This window comes from Oncorhynchus clarkii, unplaced genomic scaffold (assembly GCF_045791955.1).
Source record: "Oncorhynchus clarkii lewisi isolate Uvic-CL-2024 unplaced genomic scaffold, UVic_Ocla_1.0 unplaced_contig_8524_pilon_pilon, whole genome shotgun sequence".
In the NCBI taxonomy this organism is placed as follows: Eukaryota; Metazoa; Chordata; class Actinopteri; order Salmoniformes; family Salmonidae; genus Oncorhynchus; species Oncorhynchus clarkii.
Genome location: NW_027257969.1, coordinates 186,808 through 211,751, shown reverse-complemented (window position 1 = coordinate 211,751; position 24,944 = coordinate 186,808). Strand labels below are relative to the sequence as shown.

The 24,944-nt window shown below is 43.9% G+C and overlaps 1 protein-coding gene across 1 annotated transcript; it reads left to right on the top strand.

Moving 5' to 3' along the window:
- Positions 1-1,642: 1,642 nt before the first annotated feature.
- On the top strand, positions 1,643-21,674 carry LOC139394318 (F-box only protein 32-like). The gene is made up of 9 exons (XM_071142358.1): positions 1,643-1,928; positions 6,733-6,848; positions 6,992-7,041; positions 7,180-7,272; positions 13,769-13,862; positions 16,144-16,328; positions 17,192-17,374; positions 18,187-18,330; positions 19,012-21,674. Exons 1-9 carry the CDS (start codon positions 1,816-1,818, stop codon positions 19,099-19,101), a joined length of 1,068 nt encoding a protein of 355 aa, XP_070998459.1. The 5' UTR covers positions 1,643-1,815; the 3' UTR covers positions 19,102-21,674.
- The last annotated feature ends 3,270 nt before the right edge of the window (positions 21,675-24,944 follow it).

Genomic DNA, 24,944 nt, shown 5'->3' with positions numbered 1-24,944 from the left:
ACTGAGACTCCAGTTACCCAGTCTGTTCTACTGAGACTCCAGTTACCCAGTCTGTTCTATTGAGACTCCAGTTACCCAGTCTGTTCTACTGAGACTCCAGTTACCCAGTCTGTTCTAATTTCCTCAACTTGCCATTGGCTCAACCATTGGATACTCCAAGGCCATTGGCTCAACCATTGGATACTCCAAGGCCATTGGCTCAACCATTGGATACCCCAAGGCCATTGGCTCAACCATTGGATACTCCAAGGCCATTGGCTCAATCATTGGATACTCCAAGGCCATTGGCTCAACCATTGGATACTCCAAGGCCATTGACTCAACCATTGGATACTCCAAGGCCATTGACTCAACCATTGGATACTCCAAGGCCATTGGCTCAACCATTGGATACTCCAAGGCCATTGACTCAACCATTGGATACTCCAAGACCATTGGCTCAACCATTGGATACTCCAAGGCCATTTGCTCAACCATTGGATACTCCAAGGCCTTTGGCCTAACCATTGGATACTCCAAGGCCATTGGCTCAACCATTGGATACTCCAAGGCCATTGGCTCAACCATTGGATACTCCAAGGCCATTGGCTCAACCATTGGATACTCCAAGGCCATTGACTCAACCATTGGATACTCCAAGGCCATTGACTCAACCATTGGATACTCCAAGGCCATTGACTCAACCATTGGATACTCCAAGGCCATTGACTCAACCATTGGATACTCCAAGGCCATTGACTCAACCATTGGATACTCCAAGGCCATTGGCTCAACCATTGGATACTCCAAGGCCATTGACTCAACCATTGGATACTCCAAGGCCATTGGCTCAACCATTGGATACTCCAAGGCCATTGGCTCAACCATTGGATACTCCAAGGCCATTGACTCAACCATTGGATACTCCAAGGCCATTGACTCAACCATTGGATACTCCAAGGCCATTGACTCAACCATTGGATACTCCAAGGCCATTGACTCAACCATTGGATACTCCAAGGCCATTGACTCAACCATTGGATACTCCAAGGCCATTGGCTAAACTTACCCCAAGGCAAACTACTAGCCCACAGAGCTACAAGGAAACCTCCAGCCTAATACATTCATCTGACTTGGTGAAAATCGATGCACATAACTTGCTCACCACTTTTTCCAAGTGGTTTCTTCCTTCACAGACTCCATGAAATGATGACCTCTTCCTAAATATTTGGTGGAATTATTAATTTGGTGTATGTTTTCCTAGAGTGCGCTCAATTTACCTCCCTCCCCCCTTACACATCTTGTTTCCACCCCAATGTAACCCTGCACTCTAGCAGAATCCTGAGAAGAGACTTCATTTTTAACTTCCAGGGATGAGTCAGGGGAATTTGACAGAAACGGATTAAGATTATTTTAACTACGTCATCAAGAAAGGCTTGTTGTGTCGAGGTTCAAATTAAAAAGCTCTGATTCAGCAGTATAAAATGGTTCATGTATCTTCCAGCACAGGACATTTGCCCCCTAAACCCCCACTGTGGGTGACAGTATTCCTTCCCTGGGTCGTTTTGCAATAGCGAAGAAGATAAACAAAGCCACGTGTTGCCGCACAGTTTCCAAAAAAGGGGGAGGAGCTCAAGTGTTGACTTTCCGGATTGTTCACAGGAGAATAAAAAGGGCCGCTGCGCACTCACAATACTAGACAACACATCAGACGCTTTATGGGAAGACCAGACGGGAGACAAAAACAAACCTGTATCTTACAACATTTAACGTTCTTCAACATAAAGTCAGAACTATCATTTTCTTTCGGCGTTGTTGATTTTTAAACTGTCGAGAATGCCTTTTCTTGGACAGGATTGGCGGTCCCCGGGTCAGAGCTGGGTTAAAACTGAAGAAGGATGGAAAAACTATTCTTTCGACGACAAAAACAGCAATGACTCAGACGTGAGGTCAGTATCGGAAACTGAATGTATCTTTTGTTGTGTTTGTGCTTCCTGATACATTTAGTCTTGAGCAGCATCGACACCAGCTAGTGACATCGAGAACAACTGAAGTGCGCCATCAAGTTATCCAAGGAGTTTTCCCATGAAATGCTCTCAGAGAGCGATAGAGAGAGAGACACTTTTGTCTATTATCTAGTTCACTTGCGTTGGCCATGTTAACACATGTTTCCCATACCAATAAATCCCCTCGAATTGAGAGATTGCGGCAGGGGGACAGAGAAGGAGAAAAAAATATATACATCTTGACAATTTGACATCCAGTCTACCTCTAAAATAAGCGATAAATAGATAAGTGATAGAAACTTATTGTGACGTTTAATCACAATACGGTATTCGCTCTTGCTGTTAAACTACGGCTAAGCAGGAGACGGCTATTGTTGTTGTTATTGTGTGTTTTGAGCCTGTGTTCCTACTCGTTAATCATTGTGCTATAAATAACTACTGTACAAGTGATGGGATTAGACGACGTCTGTTGGAATTACAGTGGAACCTGACTCCAGGCAGTTTGAAGCCAACTATATGCCCACCTGTTTGGAAAACAATCATCTCAAATGAGCCATTTTTAAAAACATTTCATACAATGATAAAACTCAACCATTTTGTGTTTGTTTAAAGTGAATAAATGTAGCTTTTTGTACACCAGATGTGTAACTGGGTGTATGGTCAGTCTTCCAGCTATGGCTAACAGGATGTATGGTCAGTCTTCCAGCTATGGCTAACAGGATGTATGGTCAGTCTTCCAGCTATGGCTAACAGGATGTATGGTCAGTCTTCCAGCTATTGCTAACAGGATGTATGGTCAGTCTTCCAGCTATTGCTAACAGGATGTATGGTCAGTCTTCCAGCTATTGCTAACAGAATGTATGGTCAGTCTTCCAGCTATTGCTAACAGAATGTATGGTCAGTCTTCCAGCTATTGCTAACAGAATGTATGGTCAGTCTTCCAGCTATTGCTAACAGAATGTATGGTCAGTCTTCCAGCTATTGCTAACAGAATGTATGGTCAGTCTTCCAGCTATTGCTAACAGAATGTATGGTCAGTCTTCCAGCTATTGCTAACAGAATGTATGGTCTGTCTTCCAGCTATTGCTAACAGGATGTATGGTCTGTCTTCCAGCTATTGCTAACAGAATGTATGGTCAGTCTTCCAGCTATTGCTAACAGGATGTATGGTCAGTCTTCCAGCTATTGCTAACAGGATGTATGGTCTGTCTTCCAGCTATTGCTAACAGGATGTATGGTCAGTCTTCCAGCTATTGCTAACAGGATGTATGGTCAGTCTTCCAGCTATGGCTAACAGGATGTATGGTCAGTCTTCCAGCTATGGCTAACAGGATGTATGGTCTGTCTTCCAGCTATGGCTAACAGGATGTATGGTCTGTCTTCCAGCTATGGCTAACAGGATGTATGGTCAGTCTTCCAGCTATGGCTAACAGGATGTATGGTCAGTCTTCCAGCTATGGCTAACAGGATGTATGGTCAGTCTTCCAGCTATGGCTAACAGGATGTATGGTCAGTCTTCCAGCTATGGCTAACAGGATGTATGGTCAGTCTTCCAGCTATGGCTAACAGAATGTATGGTCAGTCTTCCAGCTATTGCTAACAGAATGTATGGTCAGTCTTCCAGCTATTGCTAACAGAATGTATGGTCAGTCTTCCAGCTATGGCTAACAGGATGTATGGTCAGTCTTCCAGCTATGGCTAACAGAATGTATGGTCAGTCTTCCAGCTATTGCTAACAGAATGTATGGTCAGTCTTCCAGCTATTGCTAACAGAATGTATGGTCAGTCTTCCAGCTATTGCTAACAGAATGTATGGTCAGTCTTCCAGCTATTGCTAACAGAATGTATGGTCTGTCTTCCAGCTATTGCTAACAGAATGTATGGTCTGTCTTCCAGCTATTGCTAACAGAATGTATGGTCTGTCTTCCAGCTATTGCTAACAGAATGTATGGTCTGTCTTCCAGCTATTGCTAACAGAATGTATGGTCAGTCTTCCAGCTATTGCTAACAGGATGTATGGTCTGTCTTCCAGCTATTGCTAACAGGATGTATGGTCAGTCTTCCAGCTATTGCTAACAGAATGTATGGTCTGTCTTCCAGCTATTGCTAACATAATGTATGGTCTGTCTTCCAGCTATTGCTAACAGGATGTATGGTCTGTCTTCCAGCTATTGCTAACAGGATGTATGGTCTGTCTTCCAGCTATTGCTAACAGAATGTATGGTCTGTCTTCCAGCTATTGCTAACAGAATGTATGGTCTGTCTTCCAGCTATTGCTAACAGAATGTATGGTCTGTCTTCCAGCTATTGCTAACAGGATGTATGGTCTGTCTTCCAGCTATTGCTAACAGGATGTATGGTCTGTCTTCCAGCTATTGCTAACAGGATGTATGGTCTGTCTTCCAGCTATTGCTAACAGGATGTATGGTCTGTCTTCCAGCTATGGCTAACAGAATGTATGGTCAGTCTTCCAGCTATTGCTAACAGAATGTATGGTCAGTCTTCCAGCTATTGCTAACAGAATGTATGGTCAGTCTTCCAGCTATTGCTAACAGAATGTATGGTCAGTCTTCCAGCTATTGCTAACAGAATGTATGGTCTGTCTTCCAGCTATTGCTAACAGAATGTATGGTCAGTCTTCCAGCTATTGCTAACAGGATGTATGGTCAGTCTTCCAGCTAATGCTACCTTATATAAATGTTACTTACCCTACATTATTCATCTCATACGCATACGTATATACTGTACTCTATATCATCGACGGTATCCTTATGTAATACATGTATCACTAGCCACTTTATACTATACTATGCCACTTTGTTTACATACTCATCTCATTTGTACATACTGTACCCGATACCATCTACTGTATCTTGCCTATGCTGCTCTGTACCATCACTCATTCATATATCCTTATGTACATATTCTTTATCCCCTTACACTGTGTACAAGACAGTAGTTTTGGAATTGTTAGTTAGATTACTTGTTGGTTATTACTGCATTGTCGGAACTAGAAGCACAAGCATTTCGCTACACTCGCATTAACATCTGCTAACCATGTGTATGTGACAAATAAAATTTGATTTGATTTGATTTGAGAATGTATGGTCTGTCTTCCAGCTATTGCTAACAGAATGTATGGTCTGTCTTCCAGCTATTGCTAACAGGATGTATGGTCTGTCTTCCAGCTATTGCTAACAGGATGTATGGTCTGTCTTCCAGCTATTGCTAACAGAATGTATGGTCTGTCTTCCAGCTATTGCTAACAGGATGTATGGTCTGTCTTCCAGCTATTGCTAACAGGGTGTATGGTCAGTCTTCCAGCTATTGCTAACAGGATGTATGGTCTGTCTTCCAGCTATTGCTAACAGAATGTATGGTCAGTCTTCCAGCTATTGCTAACAGAATGTATGGTCAGTCTTCCAGCTATTGCTAACAGAATGTATGGTCAGTCTTCCAGCTATTGCTAACAGAATGTATGGTCAGTCTTCCAGCTATTGCTAACAGAATGTATGGTCAGTCTTCCAGCTATTGCTAACAGGATGTATGGTCAGTCTTCCAGCTAATGCTACCTTATATAAATGTTACTTACCCTACATTATTCATCTCATACGCATACGTATATACTGTACTCTATATCATCGACGGTATCCTTATGTAATACATGTATCACTAGCCACTTTATACTATACTATGCCACTTTGTTTACATACTCATCTCATTTGTACATACTGTACCCGATACCATCTACTGTATCTTGCCTATGCTGCTCTGTACCATCACTCATTCATATATCCTTATGTACATATTCTTTATCCCCTTACACTGTGTACAAGACAGTAGTTTTGGAATTGTTAGTTAGATTACTTGTTGGTTATTACTGCATTGTCGGAACTAGAAGCACAAGCATTTCGCTACACTCGCATTAACATCTGCTAACCATGTGTATGTGACAAATAAAATTTGATTTGATTTGAGAATGTATGGTCTGTCTTCCAGCTATTGCTAACAGAATGTATGGTCTGTCTTCCAGCTATTGCTAACAGGATGTATGGTCTGTCTTCCAGCTATTGCTAACAGGATGTATGGTCTGTCTTCCAGCTATTGCTAACAGAATGTATGGTCTGTCTTCCAGCTATTGCTAACAGGATGTATGGTCTGTCTTCCAGCTATTGCTAACAGGATGTATGGTCTGTCTTCCAGCTATTGCTAACAGGATGTATGGTCAGTCTTCCAGCTATTGTTAACAGGATGTATGGTCAGTCTTCCAGCTATTGCTAACAGGATGTATGGTATGTCTTCCAGCTATGGGTAACTGGATGTATGGTCTGTCTTCCAGCTATGGCTAACAGGATGTATGGTCTGTCTTCCAGCTATGGCTAACAGGATGTATGGTCTGTCTTCCAGCTGTTGCTAACAGGATGTATGGTCTGTCTTCCAGCTATTGCTAACAGGATGTATGGTCTGTCTTCCAGCTATTGCTAACAGGATGTATGGTCTGTCTTCCAGCTGTTGCTAACAGGATGTATGGTCAGTCTTCCAGCTATTGCTAGCAGGATGTATGGTCTGTCTTCCAGCTATTGCTAACAGGATGTATGGTCTGTCTTCCAGCTATGGCTAGCAGGATGTATGGTATGTCTTCCAGCTATGGGTAACTGGATGTATGGTCTGTCTTCCAGCTATGGCTAACAGGATGTATGGTCTGTCTTCCAGCTGTTGCTAACAGGATGTATGGTCTGTCTTCCAGCTGTTGCAAAACAGAGGACGAATGCTTCCAGGAGAATCTGCGGCTGTCTGTTACATACGACATGGCAGCCAAGAAGAGAAGGAAAGACTTCATGAACAACAACGCAAAGATTCCCTGTAAGTTTAACCTACAGTATGACAGTACCGGCCAATGACATTATAAAGACATTTTACACAGGAAATGGTCGTCTCCACGGTGATGCTCAGTCTTTTTTTTTTAAATGAATGTCCTCAATAACACACTCTCCTTTTTCCTACAGATTTCCACAAAGAGAAATGGATTTACGTTCACAAAGGAAGCACTAAAGAGGTAAGGAAGGAAGGAAGGAAGGAATGAAGGAAAGGAAGGACTTTTTATTAACATGGTCATTCTAAACATAAACAGTTACTGTATACCCTGTTGCCCGTGAACCAGACACTAATACCCGATCGTTCCTAATTATCCCAGCGTCATGGTTACTGCACTCTGGGAGAAGCGTTCAACCGGCTGGACTTCTGCAGTGCCATCAAGGACAACCGGAGGTTCAACTATGTCGTACGGGTGGGTTGACTTCTCCCTTCTACTCCTGTGTTAAATCATCATGAATGGATTCCTATGAGATGGACAATAAAGTTATGTTCCCATCGGGGGATTCCCATGAGATTGGAATATAACTTTATTGTCCATCTGAGGATTCCCATGAGATTGGAATATAACTTTATTGTCCATCTGAGGATTCCTATGAGATGGGAATATAACTTTATTGTCCATCTGAGGATGTGAATTGTCCTTCGGCGTCACCTTAGGAAAATGACAAATATCACATTGTGCATTCATACTAATGTAATGTTGAACATTAAAGGGTGTTACCACAGAGAGTAGGGGTTTTAACCTTTTTAAAGGGTTAACCTCAGACACAGTACTGAGGGGTGTTTAAAGGGCTGTGTTATGTCCTGGGCGTGTAGGTCTCTTGCTCGCTCTCTTCTCTCTCTCTGCTGTCTCTCTGCTGTCTCTCTTTCTCTCTGCTGTCTCTCTTTCTCTCTGCTGTCTCTCTCTTTCTCTCTGCTGTCTCTCTCTTTCTCTCTGCTGTCTCTCTCTTTCTCTCTGCTGTCTCTCTCTTTCTCTCTGCTGTCTCTCTCTTTCTCTCTGCTGTCTCTCTCTTTCTCTCTGCTGTCTCTCTCTTTCTCTCTGCTGTCTCTCTCTTTCTCTCTGCTGTCTCTCTCTTCTCTCTCTGCTGTCTCTCTCTTCTCTCTCTGCTGTCTCTCTCTGCTGTCTCTCTCTTTCTCTCTGCTGTCTCTCTCTTTCTCTCTGCTGTCTCTCTCTTTCTCTCTGCTGTCTCTCTCTTTCTCTCTGCTGTCTCTCTCTTTCTCTCTGCTGTCTCTCTCTTTCTCTCTGCTGTCTCTCTCTTTCTCTCTGCTGTCTCTCTCTTCTTTCTCTCTGCTGTCTCTCTCTTCTTTCTCTCTGCTGTCTCTCTCTTCTTTCTCTCTGCTGTCTCTCTCTTCTTTCTCTCTGCTGTCTCTATCTTCTCTCTGCTCTCTCTCTCTCACTGCTGTCTCTCTCTCTCTCTGGGCCTTATCACTTCTCTCCAGACAAGAGGCTCTTTGGAGATATTCTCAACTCACAGCGGCCTGTGAGGGAGAGAGCGATACGGTGTGTGTTTTGTGGTCTGCTTTGAACACATCTCTCTCTCTCTGTTGATTTTAAAAGAGAGCTAGATTATTCTGAACAGTAAGTACAGACGATCATCAGAATAATATCTTAGGTAACGGTAGTAGGGGCCTATATATCTACTGCTGCTGCATGGTATTAGTGAGGTTCTCGTTTACCACAGATCAGGTTTACACCACACAGATCAGGTTTACCACAGATCAGGTTTACACCACACAGATCAGGTTTACACCACACAGATCAGGTTTACCACACAGATCAGGTTTACCACAGATCAGGTTTACACCACACAGATCAGGTTTACACCACACCGATCAGGTTTACCACACCGATCAGGTTTACCACACCGATCAGGTTTACACCACACCGATCAGGTTTACACCACACAGATCAGGTTTACACCACACCGATCAGGTTTACACCACACCGATCAGGTTTACACCACACAGATCAGGTTTACACCACACAGATCAGGTTTACACCACACAGATCAGGTTTACACCACACAGATCAGGTTTACACCACACAGATCAGGTTTACCACACAGATCAGGTTTACCACACAGATCAGGTTTACCCCACACAGATCAGGTTTACACCACACAGATCAGGTTTACACCACACAGATCAGGTTTACACCACACAGATCAGGTTTACACCACACAGATCAGGTTTACACCACACAGATCAGGTTTACACCACACAGATCAGGTTTACACCACACAGATCAGGTTTACCACACCGATCAGGTTTACCACACCGATCAGGTTTACCACAGATCAGGTTTATATAATGTAGTGCACTACTTTGTCCGGGACCCCAAATGCCACCGTATTCCCTATATAATGTAGTGCACTACTTTGTCCGGGACCCCAAATGCCACCGTATTCCCTATATAATGTAGTGCACTACTTTGTCCGGGACCCCAAATGCCACTGTATTCCCTATATAATGTAGTGCACTACTTTGTCCGGGACCCCAAATGCCACCGTATTCCCTATATAATGTAGTGCACTACTTTTTAAGCAGGGCCCATAGGGTGACACAACAACGATCATGGAAACACAGCTACGTTGTTGATCTATTAGGCAATACTCTCTGGGTTAGTGGAAATGGAGACCGACAAAACCTACAATACTCTCTGGGTTAGTGGAAATGGAGACCCACAAAACCTGCAATACTCTCTGGGTTAGTGGAAATGGAGACCAACAAAACCTGCAATACTCTCTGGGTTAGTGGAAATGGAGACCCACAAAACCTACAATACTCTCTGGGTTAGTGGAAATGGAGACCCACAAAACCTACAATACTCTCTGGGTTAGTGGAAATGGAGACCCACAAAACCTGAAATACTCTCTGGGTTAGTGGAAATGGAGACCGACAAAACCTGCAATACTCTCTGGGTTAGTGGAAATGGAGACCCACAAAACCTACAATACTCTCTGGGTTACTGGAAATGGAGACCCACAAAACTTACAATACTCTCTGGGTTAGTGGAAATGGAGACCCACAAAACCTGCAATACTCTCTGGGTTAGTGGAAATGGAGACCGACAACCTACAATACTCTCTGGGTTAGTGGAAATGGAGACCGACAAAACCTACAATACTCTCTGGGTTAGTGGAAATGGAGACCCACAAAACCTGCAATACTCTCTGGGTTAGTGGAAATGGAGACCCACAACCTGCAATACTCTCTGGGTTAGTGGAAATGGAGACCCACAAAACCTGCAATACTCTCTGGGTTAGTGGAAATGGAGACCCACAAAACCTACGTTGACGGTTAGTTAGTGTAGAGTGGAGGCTATAAGTACACACACATATACACAATGTCCTGACCTACTGCTGCCATTCCTCCACGCACAGACACTTGTTGGGGCTGTGAAGAGGTAGGGGGGGTGGAGGGAGAGGAGAGGCACACTCAGACACTTGAGGGAGGTTGAGGGGAGGGTAAAGCCTTCCACATGCTTCAGTTTGGCTGGCAACTAGCCGAACTCAATAAAATGAGAAAAATGCGTCCATTTTGAGATGCTGTAGCCATGATACACTTCCTAAAAATAGTCAGAATTAATCGCAGATAACTCAATAAATCTGTAATTAATTATTATGATTGTTTTATTTGACCTCCTTTTTTCTCAATTATGATCTTGTCTCATCGCTGCAACTCCCCTACGTGCTCGGGAGGCGAAGGTCGAGTCATGCGTCCTCTGAAACATGACCCGCCAAAACTGCACTTCACAACACCCCGCCCGCTTAACCCGGAAGCCAGCCGCACCAATGTGTTGGAGGAAACGCTGTTCGACTGCCGTCCGAGTCAGCCTGCAGGCGCCCGGCCCGCCACAAGGAGACGCTAGAGCGCGATGAGCCAAGTAAAGCACCTCCCCTAACCCGCACGACGCTGTTCCAATTGTGCGTCGCCCAATGGTACTCCCGATCACGACCGGTTGTGACACCGCCTGGGAACGAACCCGGGTCTGTAGTGACGCCTTAAACCACTGCGCCACTCGGGATCCGCCCCCAATCTGTCATTCATTTTTACAGAGGAGATCTTAGTTGTACAATTTTACAATCTAACAAAGATGTTTGTTTTAATATTTTTCAAGTGGATTTTTTTGTTGCATGAAAACGATTTTGATATTCGACGAATGAAAACAAACCCTTCAACTGAAGAACTCCTACTGTTGACCAATCACTGGCGAAGGGGCGTCGACTGAGGCCCCCGACCTGAGGCCCCCGACCTGAGGCCCCCGTCCTGAGACCTGAGGCCCCCGACCTGAGGCCCCCGACCTGAGGCCCCCGACCTGAGGCCCCCGACCTGAGGCCCCCGACCTGAGGCCCCCGACCTGAGGCCCCCGACCTGAGGCCCCCGACCTGAGGCCCCCGACCTGAGGCCCCCGACCTGAGGCCCCCGACCTGAGGCCCCCGTCCTGAGGCCCCCGTCCTGAGGCCCCCGACCTGAGGCCCCCGACCCCCGACCTGAGGCCCCCGACCTGAGGCCCCCGACTGAGGCTTGCCTTGAGACAAAAGAACAGAAACGCCACTGAATGTGGTCATTATATACAGTATATTCTTTATTGATATGCGTAAACTGTTTGGGATGGGAAGCATGTGGACGCCTTAAGGGGCTCTTTTGTTTTGTTTGTCACCCCCCCCCCCCCCCCCCCCCCCCAATGGTCACATGTCCTGTCCAGAGTTGTGTAAGGACCAGTTTCTCCATGGTGTCAGTAGCTGTGTCTGTTGTTGCATGCCACACATGCCACCCCTGTCCTGGCCGTGGTGTACACTGTGTTGGACTAGATGCTGTGGTGTACACTGTGTTGGACTAGATGCTGTGGTGTACACTGTGTTGGACTAGATGCTGTGGTGTACACTGTGTTGGACTAGATGCTGTGGTGTACACTGTGTTGGACTAGATGCCGTGGTGTACACTGTGTTGGACTAGATGCTGTGGTGTACACTGTGTTGGACTAGATGCTGTGGTGTACACTGTGTTGGACTAGATGCTGTGGTGTACACTGTGTTGGACTAGATGCTGTGGTGTACACTGTGTTGGACTAGATGCCGTGGTGTACACTGTGTTGGACTAGATGCTGTGGTGTACACTGTGTTGGACTAGATGCTGTGGTGTACACTGTGTTGGACTAGATGCTGTGGTGTACACTGTGTTGGACTAGATGCCGTGGTGTACACTGTGTTGGACTAGATGCTGTGGTGTACACTGTGTTGGACTAGATGCTGTGGTGTACACTGTGTTGGACTAGATGCTGTGGTGTACACTGTGTTGGACTAGATGCTGTGGTGTACACTGTGTTGGACTAGAGACACCCTGTCCCAGCCAGGGCTTGGGCAAGACAAACTGCCACAGCCAGTGGGAACAGTGTTCTAGTGGCTTCTTTAAAGTGACAGGGATACTGTAGGCATGTAAACACACAGGGGGAGACACACACACACACACACACACACGAGCACGCTCTCAAGCCCCTATAGGATTCATGCATAGATGTTCCCTTTCAAGAATGTGTCTGTGTATCCACTGAGTCATGATGGGGCTAGAGAGTTCTAGCCAGGTGCAGAGTTTCCAAACACCTCCTCCGTTCCAACAGTCTGATAGTTAGAGACCAGGAGACACCTCCTCCGTTCCAACAGTCTGATGATAGAGACCAGGAGACACCTCCTCCGTTCCAACAGTCTGATGATAGTTAGAGACCTGGAGACACCTCCTCCGTTCCAACAGTCTGATGATAGTTAGCGACGTGGAGACACCTCCTCCGTTCCAACAGTCTGATGATAGAGACCAGGAGACACCTCCTCCGTTCCAACAGTCTGATGATAGTTAGAGACCAGGAGACACCTCCTCTGTTCCAACAGTCTGATGATAGAGACTTGGAGACACCTCCTCCGTTCCAACAGTCTGATGATAGAGACCAGGAGACACCTCCTCCGTTCCAACAGTCTGATGATAGTTAGAGACCTGGAGACACCTCCTCCGTTCCAACAGTCTGATGATAGTTAGAGACGTGGAGACACCTCCTCCGTTCCAACAGTCTGATGATAGAGACCTGGAGACACCTCCTCCGTTCCAACAGTCTGATGATAGTTAGAGACGTGGAGACACCTCCTCCGTTCCAACAGTCTGATGATAGAGACGTGGAGACACCTCCTCCGTTCCAACAGTCTGATGATAGAGACGTGGAGACACCTCCTCCGTTCCAACAGTCTGATGATAGAGACCTGGAGACACCTCCTCCGTTCCAACAGTCTGATGATAGTTAGAGACGTGGAGACACCTCCTCCGTTCCAACAGTCTGATGATAGAGACGTGGAGACACCTCCTCCGTTCCAACAGTCTGATGATAGAGACGTGGAGACACCTCCTCCGTTCCAACAGTCTGATGATAGTTAGAGACGTGGAGACACCTCCTCCGTTCCAACAGTCTGATGATAGAGACCAGGAGACACCTCCTCTGTTCCAACAGTCTGATGATAGTTAGAGACGTGGAGACACCTCCTCCGTTCCAACAGTCTGATGATAGTTAGAGACCTGGAGATTGTTGTTTTGAAATGAGCTCCGTCTGTCTTTCTACACAGAGAGAAAAACCATAATAAGCAGTCAGTCATGGAAGAACAGCTTGAGTCCCAAATGGCACTCTATTTCCTTTGTAGCGCACTGCTTTTGACCAGGGCCCATAGTGCACTGCTTTTGACCAGGCCCTTGCTATTTGTGACGCAGAGACAGAGGAGCATAGCAAACAGTAAGTAATGGAGGAACACAGAGAGTCTGAGTCTGACAGTAGGCCTGCTGATATTTATGTCTGTTTTCTGTCTCTCTCTCTCTGTCTCTCTCTCTCTCTGGCTCTCTCTGTCTCTCTCTCTCTCTGTCTCTCTCTCTAGCTGCTGGAGCTCATTGCCAAGTCCCAGCTCCCCTCGCTCAGCGGAGTGGCTCAGAAAAATTACATGAACATCCTGGAGAGAGTGGTGCAGAAAGGTGAGCTCTCTTTCTGTTTGAATCTCAAATCCGGTCTTTCTCCCCCCGCTCTTCATTTCTTCATGGCTTCCTAGTTTATTATTGTGTACCTCCATACTTCCTCTAATCATGTCAACAACCAGGTCTGGGGAGCACTACGACCTCCATACTTCATCTAATCATGTCAACAACCAGGTCTGGGGAGCACTACGACCTCCATACTTCCTCTAATCATGTCATCAACCAGGTCTGGGGAGCATTACGACCTCCATACTTCATCTAATCATGTCAACAACCAGGTCTGGGGAACACTACGACCTCCATACTTCCTCTAATCATGTCAACAACCAGGTCTGGGGAGCACTACGACCTCCATACTTCCTCTAATCATGTCATCAACCAGGTCTGGGGAGCATTACGACCTCCATACTTCCTCTAATCATGTCAACAACCAGGTCTGGGGAGCATTACGACCTCCATACTTCCTCTAATCATGTCAACAACCAGGTCTGGGGAGCATTACGACCTCCATACTTCCTCTAATCATGTCAACAACCAGGTCTGGGGAGCATTACGACCTCCATACTTCCTCTAATCATGTCAACAACCAGGTCTGGGGAGCATTACGACCTCCATACTTCCTCTAATCATGTCAACAACCAGGTCTGGGGAGCATTACGACCTCCATACTTCCTCTAATCATGTCAACAACCAGGTCTGGGGAGCATTACGACCTCCATACTTCCTCTAATCATGTCAACAACCAGGTCTGGGGAGCATTACGACCTCCATACTTCCTCTAATCATGTCAACAACCAGGTCTGGGGAGCATTACGACCTCCATACTTCCTCTAATCATGTCAACAACCAGGTCTGGGGAGCATTACGACCTCCATACTTCATCTAATCATGTCAACAACCAGGTCTGGTGAGCATTACGACCTCCATACTTCATCTAATCATGTCAATAACCAGGTCTGGGGAGCACTACGACCTCCATATTTCATCTAATCATGTCAACAACCTCAACAACCAGGTCTGGAGAGCATTACGACCTCCATACTTCCTCTAATCATGCTCAAGAGACCAGGTCATGTAAATGTCATCAAAACCCATTGAACCATCAGCTCGCTGACCGGCGTGTTTTAATGATAGAAGGTGTAATGAATCATGGCCACTAGAAGGTGTCATGAATCATGGCCACTAGAAGGTGTCATGAATCATGGCCACTAGAAGGTGTCATGAATCATGGCCACTAGAAGGTGTCATGAATCATGGCCACTAGAAGGTGTCATGAATCATGGCCACTAGAAGGTGTCATGAATCATGGCCACTAGAAGGTGTCATGAATCATGGCCACTACATCATGGTTCTCAGTGGAAATGATAACAGTCAACACACAGTCCTCTCTGTGGTCTGATTTTTGCAGACTAAATGTTCCTTCAGGCTAAACAAAGGTTCATGTTGTTTAGGAAATGTTATGAACCCATTGGTAGATCTAGAATGGGTGGTGTAAATAGCACTGCCAAGGGAACACCATGTGTGTTAACTGCTCAGGGTGGTGTAAATAGCACTACCAAGGGAACACCATGTGTGTTAACTGCTCAGGGTGGTGTAAATAGCACTACCAAGGGAACACCATGTGTGTTAACTGCTCAGGGTGGTGTAAATAGCACTACCAAGGGAACACCATGTGTGTTAACTGCTCAGGGTGGTGTAAATAGCACTACCAAGGGAACACCATGTGTGTTAACTGCTCAGGGTGGTGTAAATAGCACTACCAAGGGAACACCATGTGTATTAACTGCTCAGGGTGGTGTAAATAGCACTGCCAAGGGAACACCATGTGTATTAACTGCTCAGGGTGGTGTAAATAGCACTGCCAAGGGAACACCATGTGTATTAAATGCTCAGGGTGGTGTAAATAGCACTGCCAAGGGAACACCATGTGTATTAACTGCTCAGGGTGGTGTAAATAGCACTGCCAAGGGAACACCATGTGTATTAACTGCTCAGGGTGGTGTAAATAGCACTACCAAGGGAACACCATGTGTATTAACTGCTCAGGGTGGTGTAAATAGCACTACCAAGGGAACACCATGTGTGTTAACTGCTCAGGGTGGTGTAAATAGCACTACCAAGGGAACACCGTGTGTTAACTGCACTGACATGATGTATCCTTTAAAAAAATAATGAAATAACACATTCATAATACAATGTTTAGAAGTACTAATGAAATCTACTTCCATTTGTCTTCCTGAGAGTTGCTGAAAATGTTTTCTCTTGTCCTCTCCCTCCACAGTCCTCGATGACCAGCAGAATGTTCGGCCCATCAAGGAGCTCCTTCAGACCCTGTACGTGTCTCTGTGTGGTCTGGTGCAGGATATGGGGAAGTCTGTTCTGGTGGGGAACATCAACTGTTGGGTCCATCGCATGGAGAACATTCTACAGTGGCAACAACAGCTGGACAACATTCAGATCAACAGGGTGAGTAGGACAGGCACAGCTAGTTAGCTAGCTAGTTAGTTAGCTAGTTAGCATGGAGAACATTCTACAGTGGCAATAACAGCTAGACAACATTCAGATCAACAGGGTGAGTAGGACAGGCACAGCTAGTTAGCTAGTTAGTTAGCTAGTTAGCATGGAGAACATTCTACAGTGGCAATAACAGCTAGACAACATTCAGATCAACAGGGTGAGTAGGACAGGCACAGCTAGTTAGCTAGTTAGTTAGCTAGTTAGCATGGAGAACATTCTACAGTGGCAATAACAGCTAGACAACATTCAGATCAACAGGATGAGTAGGACAGGCACAGCTAGTTAGTTAGCTAGTTAGCATGAAGAACATCCTGAAGTGGCAACAACAGCTGGACAACATTCAGATCAACAGGGTTGAGCCCCCAAACTTTTACAGGATCATAAAGAATCTGTCAAGGAAATGAAAGACTATAATAGAATGGAGCCACTCTGGTCCTGGGATCCTGCAGGCATCTCTACGTTTCTGGATTTACCTTCGTTGTTTTAGACCTGTGAGACCAGCTAGTTGGAATTCAGCCAATCACTGATACCCCCAGGACTAATTCAGCCAATCACTGATACCCCCAGGACTAGAGATGCTTTAATAAGAATGGATATAAGGAATATATTGTTGCTGAAGGTAGAAAGGAAGCCGAACCAGAAGCTTCCACCTTATGTGGAAGGGGTGTCAGGGTAGCCTAGTGGTTAGAGCGTTGGACTAGTAACCGGAAGGTTGCAAGTTCAAACCCCCGAGCTGACAAGGTACAAATCTGTCGTTCTGCCCCTGAACAGGCAGTTAACCCACTGTTTCCCCCCCCCCACCCCCCCTCCAGCCTGTGTCTAAGGGTATGACCCTGACAGACCTGCCTGCCAGCCTGCAGCTGAACATCATGGAGCGTCTGTCAGATGGCAGGGACCTGGTCAGTTTGGGACAGGTGACTCCAGACCTGGGACAACTCACTGAGGACAGGCTGCTGTGGAAGAGGCTCTGCCAGTACCACTTCACTGACAGACAGGTACAGACTTGTATTTATTTATATATACACACACATATCTTGTATGACTAACTTTGTGGGGACACACAATTCAGTCCCATTTCAAATCTTATTTTCGTTAACCTAAAACTCTAACCCTAGCTCCTAACTCTTAACCTAATTCTAACCTTAACCCTAAAACTCTAACCCTAGCTCCTAACCCTTAACCTAATTCTAACCTTAACCCTAAAACTCTAACCCTAGCTCCTAACCCTTAACCTAATTCTAACCTTAACCCTAAAACTCTAACCCTAGCTCCTAACCCTTAACCTAATTCTAACCTTAACCCTAAAACTCTAACCCTAGCTCCTAACCCTTAACCTAATTCTAACCTTAACCCTAAAACTCTAACCCTAGCTCATAACCCATAACCTAATTCTAACCTTAACCCTAAAACTCTAACCCTAGCTCCTAACCCTTAACCTAATTCTAACCTTAACCCTAGCTCCTAACCCTTAACCTAATTCTAACCTTAACCCTAAAACTCTAACCCTAACCCTTAACCTAATTCTAACCTTAACCCTAAAACTCTAACCCTAGCTCCTAACCCTTAACCTAATTCTAACCTTAACCCTAAAACTCTAACCCTAGCTCCTAACCCTTAACCTAATTCTAACCTTAACCCTAAAACGCTAACCCTAGCTCCTAACCCTTAACCTAATTAACCCTAAAACTGAATGTATCTCTTTTTGTGTGTGTGTGTTTTTATTTTGTTGCAGTGCAGATATCAAAAGCTGCAAGCATTTGGAGTTAAACATGACTAAAGGTTGTGTGTGTGTGTGTTCTCTGTGCAGATCCGTAAGCGTCTGATGGTGTCAGACAAGGGCCAGTTAGAGTGGAAGAAGATGTACTTTAAGCTGTGTCGCTGCTACCCTGTCAGAGAGCAATACAGTGAAACCCTGCAGTTCTGCACACACTGCCACATCCTCTTCTGGAAGGTAGTGTTGGGAACACTTCAATATCTCTCATTCCAACATCACTCTCTCTGTCTCTCTCTGTCTCTCTGGGTCACACACTGCCACATCCTCTTCTGGAAGGTAGTGTTGGGAACACTTCAACATCTCTCATTCCATCATCACTCTCTCTGTTTCTCTCTGTGTCTCTCTCTGGGTCACACACTGCCACATCTTCTTCTGGAAGGTAGTGTTGGGAACACTTCAACATCTCTCATTCCATCATCTCTGTCGCTCTCTGTCTCTCTCTGGGTCACACACTGCCACATCCTCTTCTGGAAGGTAGCGTTGGGAACACTTCAATATCTCTCATTCCAACATCACTCTCTCTGTCTCTCTCTGTGTCTCTCTCTGGGTCACACACTGCCACATCCTCTTCTGGAAGGTAGTGTTGGGAACACTTCAACATCTCTCATTCCATCATCTCTGTCTCTCTCTGTCTCTCTCTGTCTCTCTCTGGGTCACACTGTCACACCCTCTTCTGGAAGGTAGCGTTGGCAACACTTCAACATCTCTCATTCCATCATCACTCTCTCTTGCTCTCTCTCTCTCTCTTTCTCTATTCAAATACAATTAACACTTATTACATAGTAATTAGACAGTTATTTCTGGTTCTTTAGAATTAATTTACTATACTAAATTCTCTCTCTCTCTGTGTGGTTTCAGGATACAAACCACCCTTGCACAGCCAACAACACAGAGAGCTGCTGCAAGCCTGTTTCTCCACAGGGCTTTATCAACCTCTTCAAGTTCTGAGAGCCACACGGAGCCCGAGTGACTTTTGTACATACGGTACAGAACTGTTTTATAGTGCGATCAAATGGATTCAAACAGGACCTTAGTATGTGTATAGTGGTGATGGTGCATTTGATTCCTGGTCACCGTGACACTGGGGGAGAGGAAGCAGTGGGGAAATGATGCAATCGAATTCTTGGTTTCTGGAGAGCTGAGGATTCTGGGAGCTGGAGTTCTACAGCTGAGAACAAGTGAACTTGACAAACTGATCAAAGAGATGGAACAAGAAGAGGGGGATGAGGTGGAACAGAGTACTCTGAAGTGTATTAAATAAGTTTGGTCCTTTTTTTAAATTTTAATTCAAATTAAGTGCACTTCTCTTCCTGAGTGCAGTTATTGCATGGCTACCATAACAGCATACTAAGTTGAAACATTTTCCAGAAAGGAAATAATTTGCAAAAGTGAGTTTGTTTAGTTTTAAATAGGGCTGTCAAACGATTCAAATAATTAATAGAGTTAATAGCATTAGTAGTATTTTTTTTATTTGATTAAATTTGGCCCTAAAAAAATCATTTTAAAAAGCAGTGCATTGAGTTATAGGCATACTATGTTTTGAATTGTAAGGGAAAGAGACAAAATCACCTGTATGAATGTTTTTAATGGCATTTTAAACTATAAACGGCGAACATAGATGTTAACGCTCCCAATGTTTCAGTAGGCCTCTACTCCCTCTTATCAATGTTCTTGAAGTTTAACACTTCCTCATTTGCCACACACACACTCACGCCCTGAAAGCTTCAGGCATTCTAAATGAGTGTTCTCCCAATTTCTGATTGGAGTGTTGACTATAAGGAAACTAGAACTGTATCCATGGAGACAAAGAGATTTTAAACCTGTCCAATTAACAACCGATCAGACAAGTCTGAGGTCATGTCAAATATAATACAACTATTAGATCTAGCTTAGGATACTGATCTATGTTCTTCAACACCAACTAGTCACAAGCTGCTACTAGAATTGGGATACTTTTCTGAACTTAACCTGAAAACTAAAACAGTAACGTTAGGTAAATGGGATGGATTTAATGTTTTTGTGAGAAGTTAGCTAACTAGTTGATTCAAGATGCAGTCAGGGCATGGCATTGTAAACATTTTAGTTTGGTTAGCTAGCTAGGGTTAGCATAACTAAGCTAACCGCTTTTGTACAAATTATGTTTTTGCTGTTATCTAAAGAAACGCCTGGGAATGTGTTTATGGTTGAACTTCATGTCAGTTTTCCTTTTAACTGTTGTTCAAAGCTATGCGCGTCGTGCACCACAAGAGCCCGACAGCGCTACTGAGACCGAGGTCACACTGACTGAGGTGACCAGGCACAGAGCGTGTTGTGTGTTGCGCTTAAAACGGTCCGTGCGGAAACGAGCGCTCAGAAGGTTCCGTGTGATGAAGGAAGGAGACTAACGGTGTCCAATTTTGTTTTTACGGAATTACAAATGTCACGCGTTATTTAACGAGTTAACTTTGACAGCCCTAGTTTTAAAACATAATGGCTTTCATTTTCTAAAAGGAAAATATATTAACTGATTTGAAGTTTGTAAGTAGTTTGGTTCAATTTCAAGGACAAAAACATTTTCAATGTTTTTATGTATTTGACTTTTTTGGTAATCTGGGAAAAGGTGAGAGAATCTGGCTTTAGATTTGGCATGGGAGGGGGGGGGGGGACATTTTGGGAGAATGTACATTTTTTTTACTAAGGTGTTTTTCACCAAAGTTGACTGGTATGATATTCTTTGATATGTTGACTGCATATATTTTCTAAACACAACCCCATCCCCTTTTTTTTCACTTTTATATATTTGATATTTACAAAGGTTTTTGTATTTTGCTTGTGTGTCGTCACTAGCTGCCAATGCTTTACCGACCATATTACAAACACACTGAATAATAATAATAATAGCTATGGTGGTGTGCCCAAGAGCAGCTGGTTAAGAACAAAAGTGGGATGTTTTCAGATTCTTGTGTTTTTTAACTTTTTAATCTAGGAGACATTTATTTACAAGAAGAACTTGACATGGTACTGAAGGAGCAGCTTTGAAAACCAATATTTTAAAAGCTTGAAGGACTTCTTTTTATTTAATAATTCATAACTTGTTTATTTATGGCTTCCTGCATGATGCTGCTTTTTTTTAAATACCCAGATGTTTTTCTAAATGATTTGTGTGTCTGACATATTGAATAACCTGTGTTGATGGGTAGAGGAAGTATGATGGAACAGCCTGTGTTGATGGGTAGAGGAAGCATGATGGAACAGCCTATGTTGGTGGGTATAGGAAGCATGATGGAACAGCCTGTGTTGATGGGTAGAGGAAGCATGATGGAACAGCCTGTCGAGTGGTGCAATCTTGACTCCGATTGCGTCCCAAATGAGACCCTACCCCCTCCCTATATAGTGCACTATATGAGCCCTGATCAAAAGTACTAGTATTCCATTTGGGATGTAGTCTCAGACCCCTATTCACACTGCCTAGGCAGTAGAGTAATGTCCAATACATGCAGTGTTTATGTCCATGTTTCTGTTCAATAAATAAACTGAAAATACTTCTGATTTTTTTTGGTTTGTTTTAGCTGTCTCTCCATGAATATTCAGTCCTTTGTCCTACGTTATTGGAATATGAATTAAATGTACTAATGAATAGGTTCTTCTGTTCTAGCTGTGATCCTCCCGAGGTTTACTTATGTTTTATTTAACTAGACGATGATCTCCAGTTGCAACCAGTGTCATACAGTACTGGTATTTATCATCCAGAATCTATCATCTCTTTTTTATATATACTGGGTTCACACAGAGAATTAATCCCTATATATATATATATATATATACACATATACTGGCTTCACACAGAGAATTATGATCCAAAACATTTCAACATGTTGTTTGTTGTCCAGCATTCTGTCAGCCATGGCTCAATTACGCCATCAACTGACCACTTGGTTTTACTGCAGCGTGATCTTCTGTCCTATTGGCTGGTCAGTGATGGTGCTGCAGACTAGTCCTCTATTCATTGGCCAGTGACTGTTGACTAAATAGGCCATATTTGCATATTTCCAAGTAATTTGCATGTATGTAAAGAGAGAGTAACTAGTCCATAGCAGGTTTCAAATCAAAATCTAATTTTATTTGTCACATGCGCCGAACACAACATGTGAAATGTTTACTTTACAAGCCATTAACCAACAATGCAATTTAAAGAAAAATAAGTGTTACGAAAGTATTTACTAAAATGAACTGAAGTAAAAACTAAATAAATAAGAAAATACATTTTCACAATGTTATAACAAAAATACATATATTTCTAACATTCAATTAAATCAACTGTGATAATTCAAGTATATGAAAATACTATAAATAAACACCAGTCAGTAAAGTGTCTTAGTTGGCCATTGGACTCTGGTCTAAAGTAGTGCACTACGTAGGGAATAGGGCTCTGGTCTAAAGTAGTGCACTATACAGGGAATAGGGCTCTGGTCTAAAGTAGTGCACTATACAGGGAATAGGGCTCTGGTCTAAAGTAGTGCACTACATAGGGAATAGGGCCCTGGTCTAAAGTAGTGCACTACATAGGGAATAGGGCTCTGGTCTAAAGTAGTGCACTATATAGGGAATAGGGCTCTGGTCTAAAGTAGTGCACTACGTAGGGAATAGGGCTCTGGTCTAAAGTAGTGCTCTATGTAGGGAATAGGGCTCTGGTCTAAAGTAGTGCACTATGTAGGGAATAGGATGCCATTTTAGACATTAGTTTAAACATAGGTCCAGTGTTGTTAATGACAGCAGCGGCTACCAATACTTGTTAGCCCGTTAAAATACCCATTTGTCATGAAGTCCATTTGCCAACCCAACGAGGTTCTGTTCACAGCGGTGTGTAACATATCACCCTGGTCTGGAGAGTGAGGTTGTTCTCTCTAACCGTGGAACTTTGTCTGAACATTTAGATATATTTTTACTGCATTGTTAGCTCTACTGTAGTTTTCCTATCTATGTGAGGTCACTGTACATTCATTTAATGTATATACGTTCATAATCCTAGACTATCTACGTGCAAATAAATATCCATTGTGTTTAAAACGTCAAAGAAACTCTCGTTTAAATATGAAAAACCATTGAACCTTCCATAAGAGAATGCTGTGACAGATTCCCTGGAATAACCTTCCATAAGAGAATGCTGTGACAGATTCCCTGGAATAACCTTCCATAAGAGAATGCTGTGACAGATTCCCTGGAGAACCTTCCATAAGAGAATGTTGTGACAGATTCCCTGGAAGAACCTTCCATAAGAGAATGTTGTGACAGATTCCTGGAAGAACCTTCCATAAGAGAATGCTGTGACAGATTCCCTGGAAGAACCTTCCATAAGAGAATGCTGTGACAGATTCCCTGGAGAACCTTCCATTAGAGAATGCTGTGACAGATTCCTGGAGAACCTTCCATAAGAGAATGCTGTGACAGATTCCCTGGAAGAACCTTCCATAAGAGAATGCTGTGACAGATTCCCTGGAAGAACCTTCCATAAGAGAATGCTGTGACAGATTCCTGGAGAACGTCTCATATGAGAATGCTGTGACAGATTCCTGGAGAACCTTCCGTAAGAGAATGTTCTGATAGATTCCTGGATGAACCTCCCATATGAGAATGCTGTGACAGATTCCTGGATGAACCTCCCATATGAGAATGCTGTGATAGATTCCCTGGAGAACCTCCCATATGAGAATGCTCTGACAGATTCCTGGAGAACCTCCCATATGAGAATGCTGTGACAGATTCCTGGATGAACCTCCCATATGAGAATGCTGTGACAGATTCCTGGATGAACCTCCCATATGAGAATGCTGTGATAGATTCCCTGGAAGAACCTTCTGTAAGAGAATGCTGTGATAGATTCCCTGGAAGAACCTTCTGTAAGAGAATGTTCTGATAGATTCCTGGAGAACCTTCCATTAGAGAATGTTGTGATAGATTCCTGGAGAACCTCCCATAAGAGAATGCTCTGACAGATTCCTGGAGAACCTTCCATTAGAGAATGCTGAATGCATACTACATACAGTGTTTAGCAGCAGATCATTTCCATAGCAAATACCATCCGCATTTCATATGGAGAACGACATTTTGTAGCTTTTATATGTAATTCACACTACATATGTACCCTAAATAGCATCCTAAATAGCATCCTAAATAGCATCCTAAATGTCATCCTAAATGGCATCCTAAATGTCATCCTAAATGTCATCCTAAATGTCATCCTGAATGGCATCCTAAATGTCATCCTGAATATCATTCTAAATGTCATCCTGAATGGCATCCTAAATGTCATCCTAAATGGCATCCTAAATGTCATCCTAAATGGCATCCTAAATGTCATCCTAAATGGCATCCTAAATGTCATCCTGAATGGCATCCTAAATGTCATCCTAAATGTCATCCTGAATGGCATTCTAAATGTCATCCTGAATGGCATCCTGAATGGCATCCTAAATGTCATCCTAAATGGCATCCTAAATGTCATCCTGAATGTCATCCTGAATGGCATTCTAAATGTCATCCTAAATGGCATCCTGAATGGCATCCTAAATGGCATCCTAAATGGCATCCTAAATGGCATCCTAAATGGCATCCTAAATGGCATCCTAAATGGCATCCTAAATGGCATCCTAAATGGCATCCTAAATGGCATCCTAAATGGCATCCTAAATGGCATCCTAAATGGCATCCTATATGGCATCCTATATGGCATCCTATATGGCATCCTATATGGCATCCTATATGGCATCCTAAATGTCATCCTATATGGCATCCTATATGGCATCCTAAATGGC

Excerpts from the sequence above, each read along its gene's own strand:
- LOC139394318 (XM_071142358.1), top strand. The coding sequence starts at position 1,816 with ATGCCTTTTCTTGGACAGGATTGGCGGTCCCCGGGTCAGAGCTGGGTT. Across the intron at positions 7,042-7,179 it reads ACAAAGGAAGCACTAAAGAG|CGTCATGGTTACTGCACTCT; the intron begins GTAAGGAAGGAA and ends TAATTATCCCAG. Across the intron at positions 13,863-16,143 it reads GGAGAGAGTGGTGCAGAAAG|TCCTCGATGACCAGCAGAAT; the intron begins GTGAGCTCTCTT and ends CTCCCTCCACAG.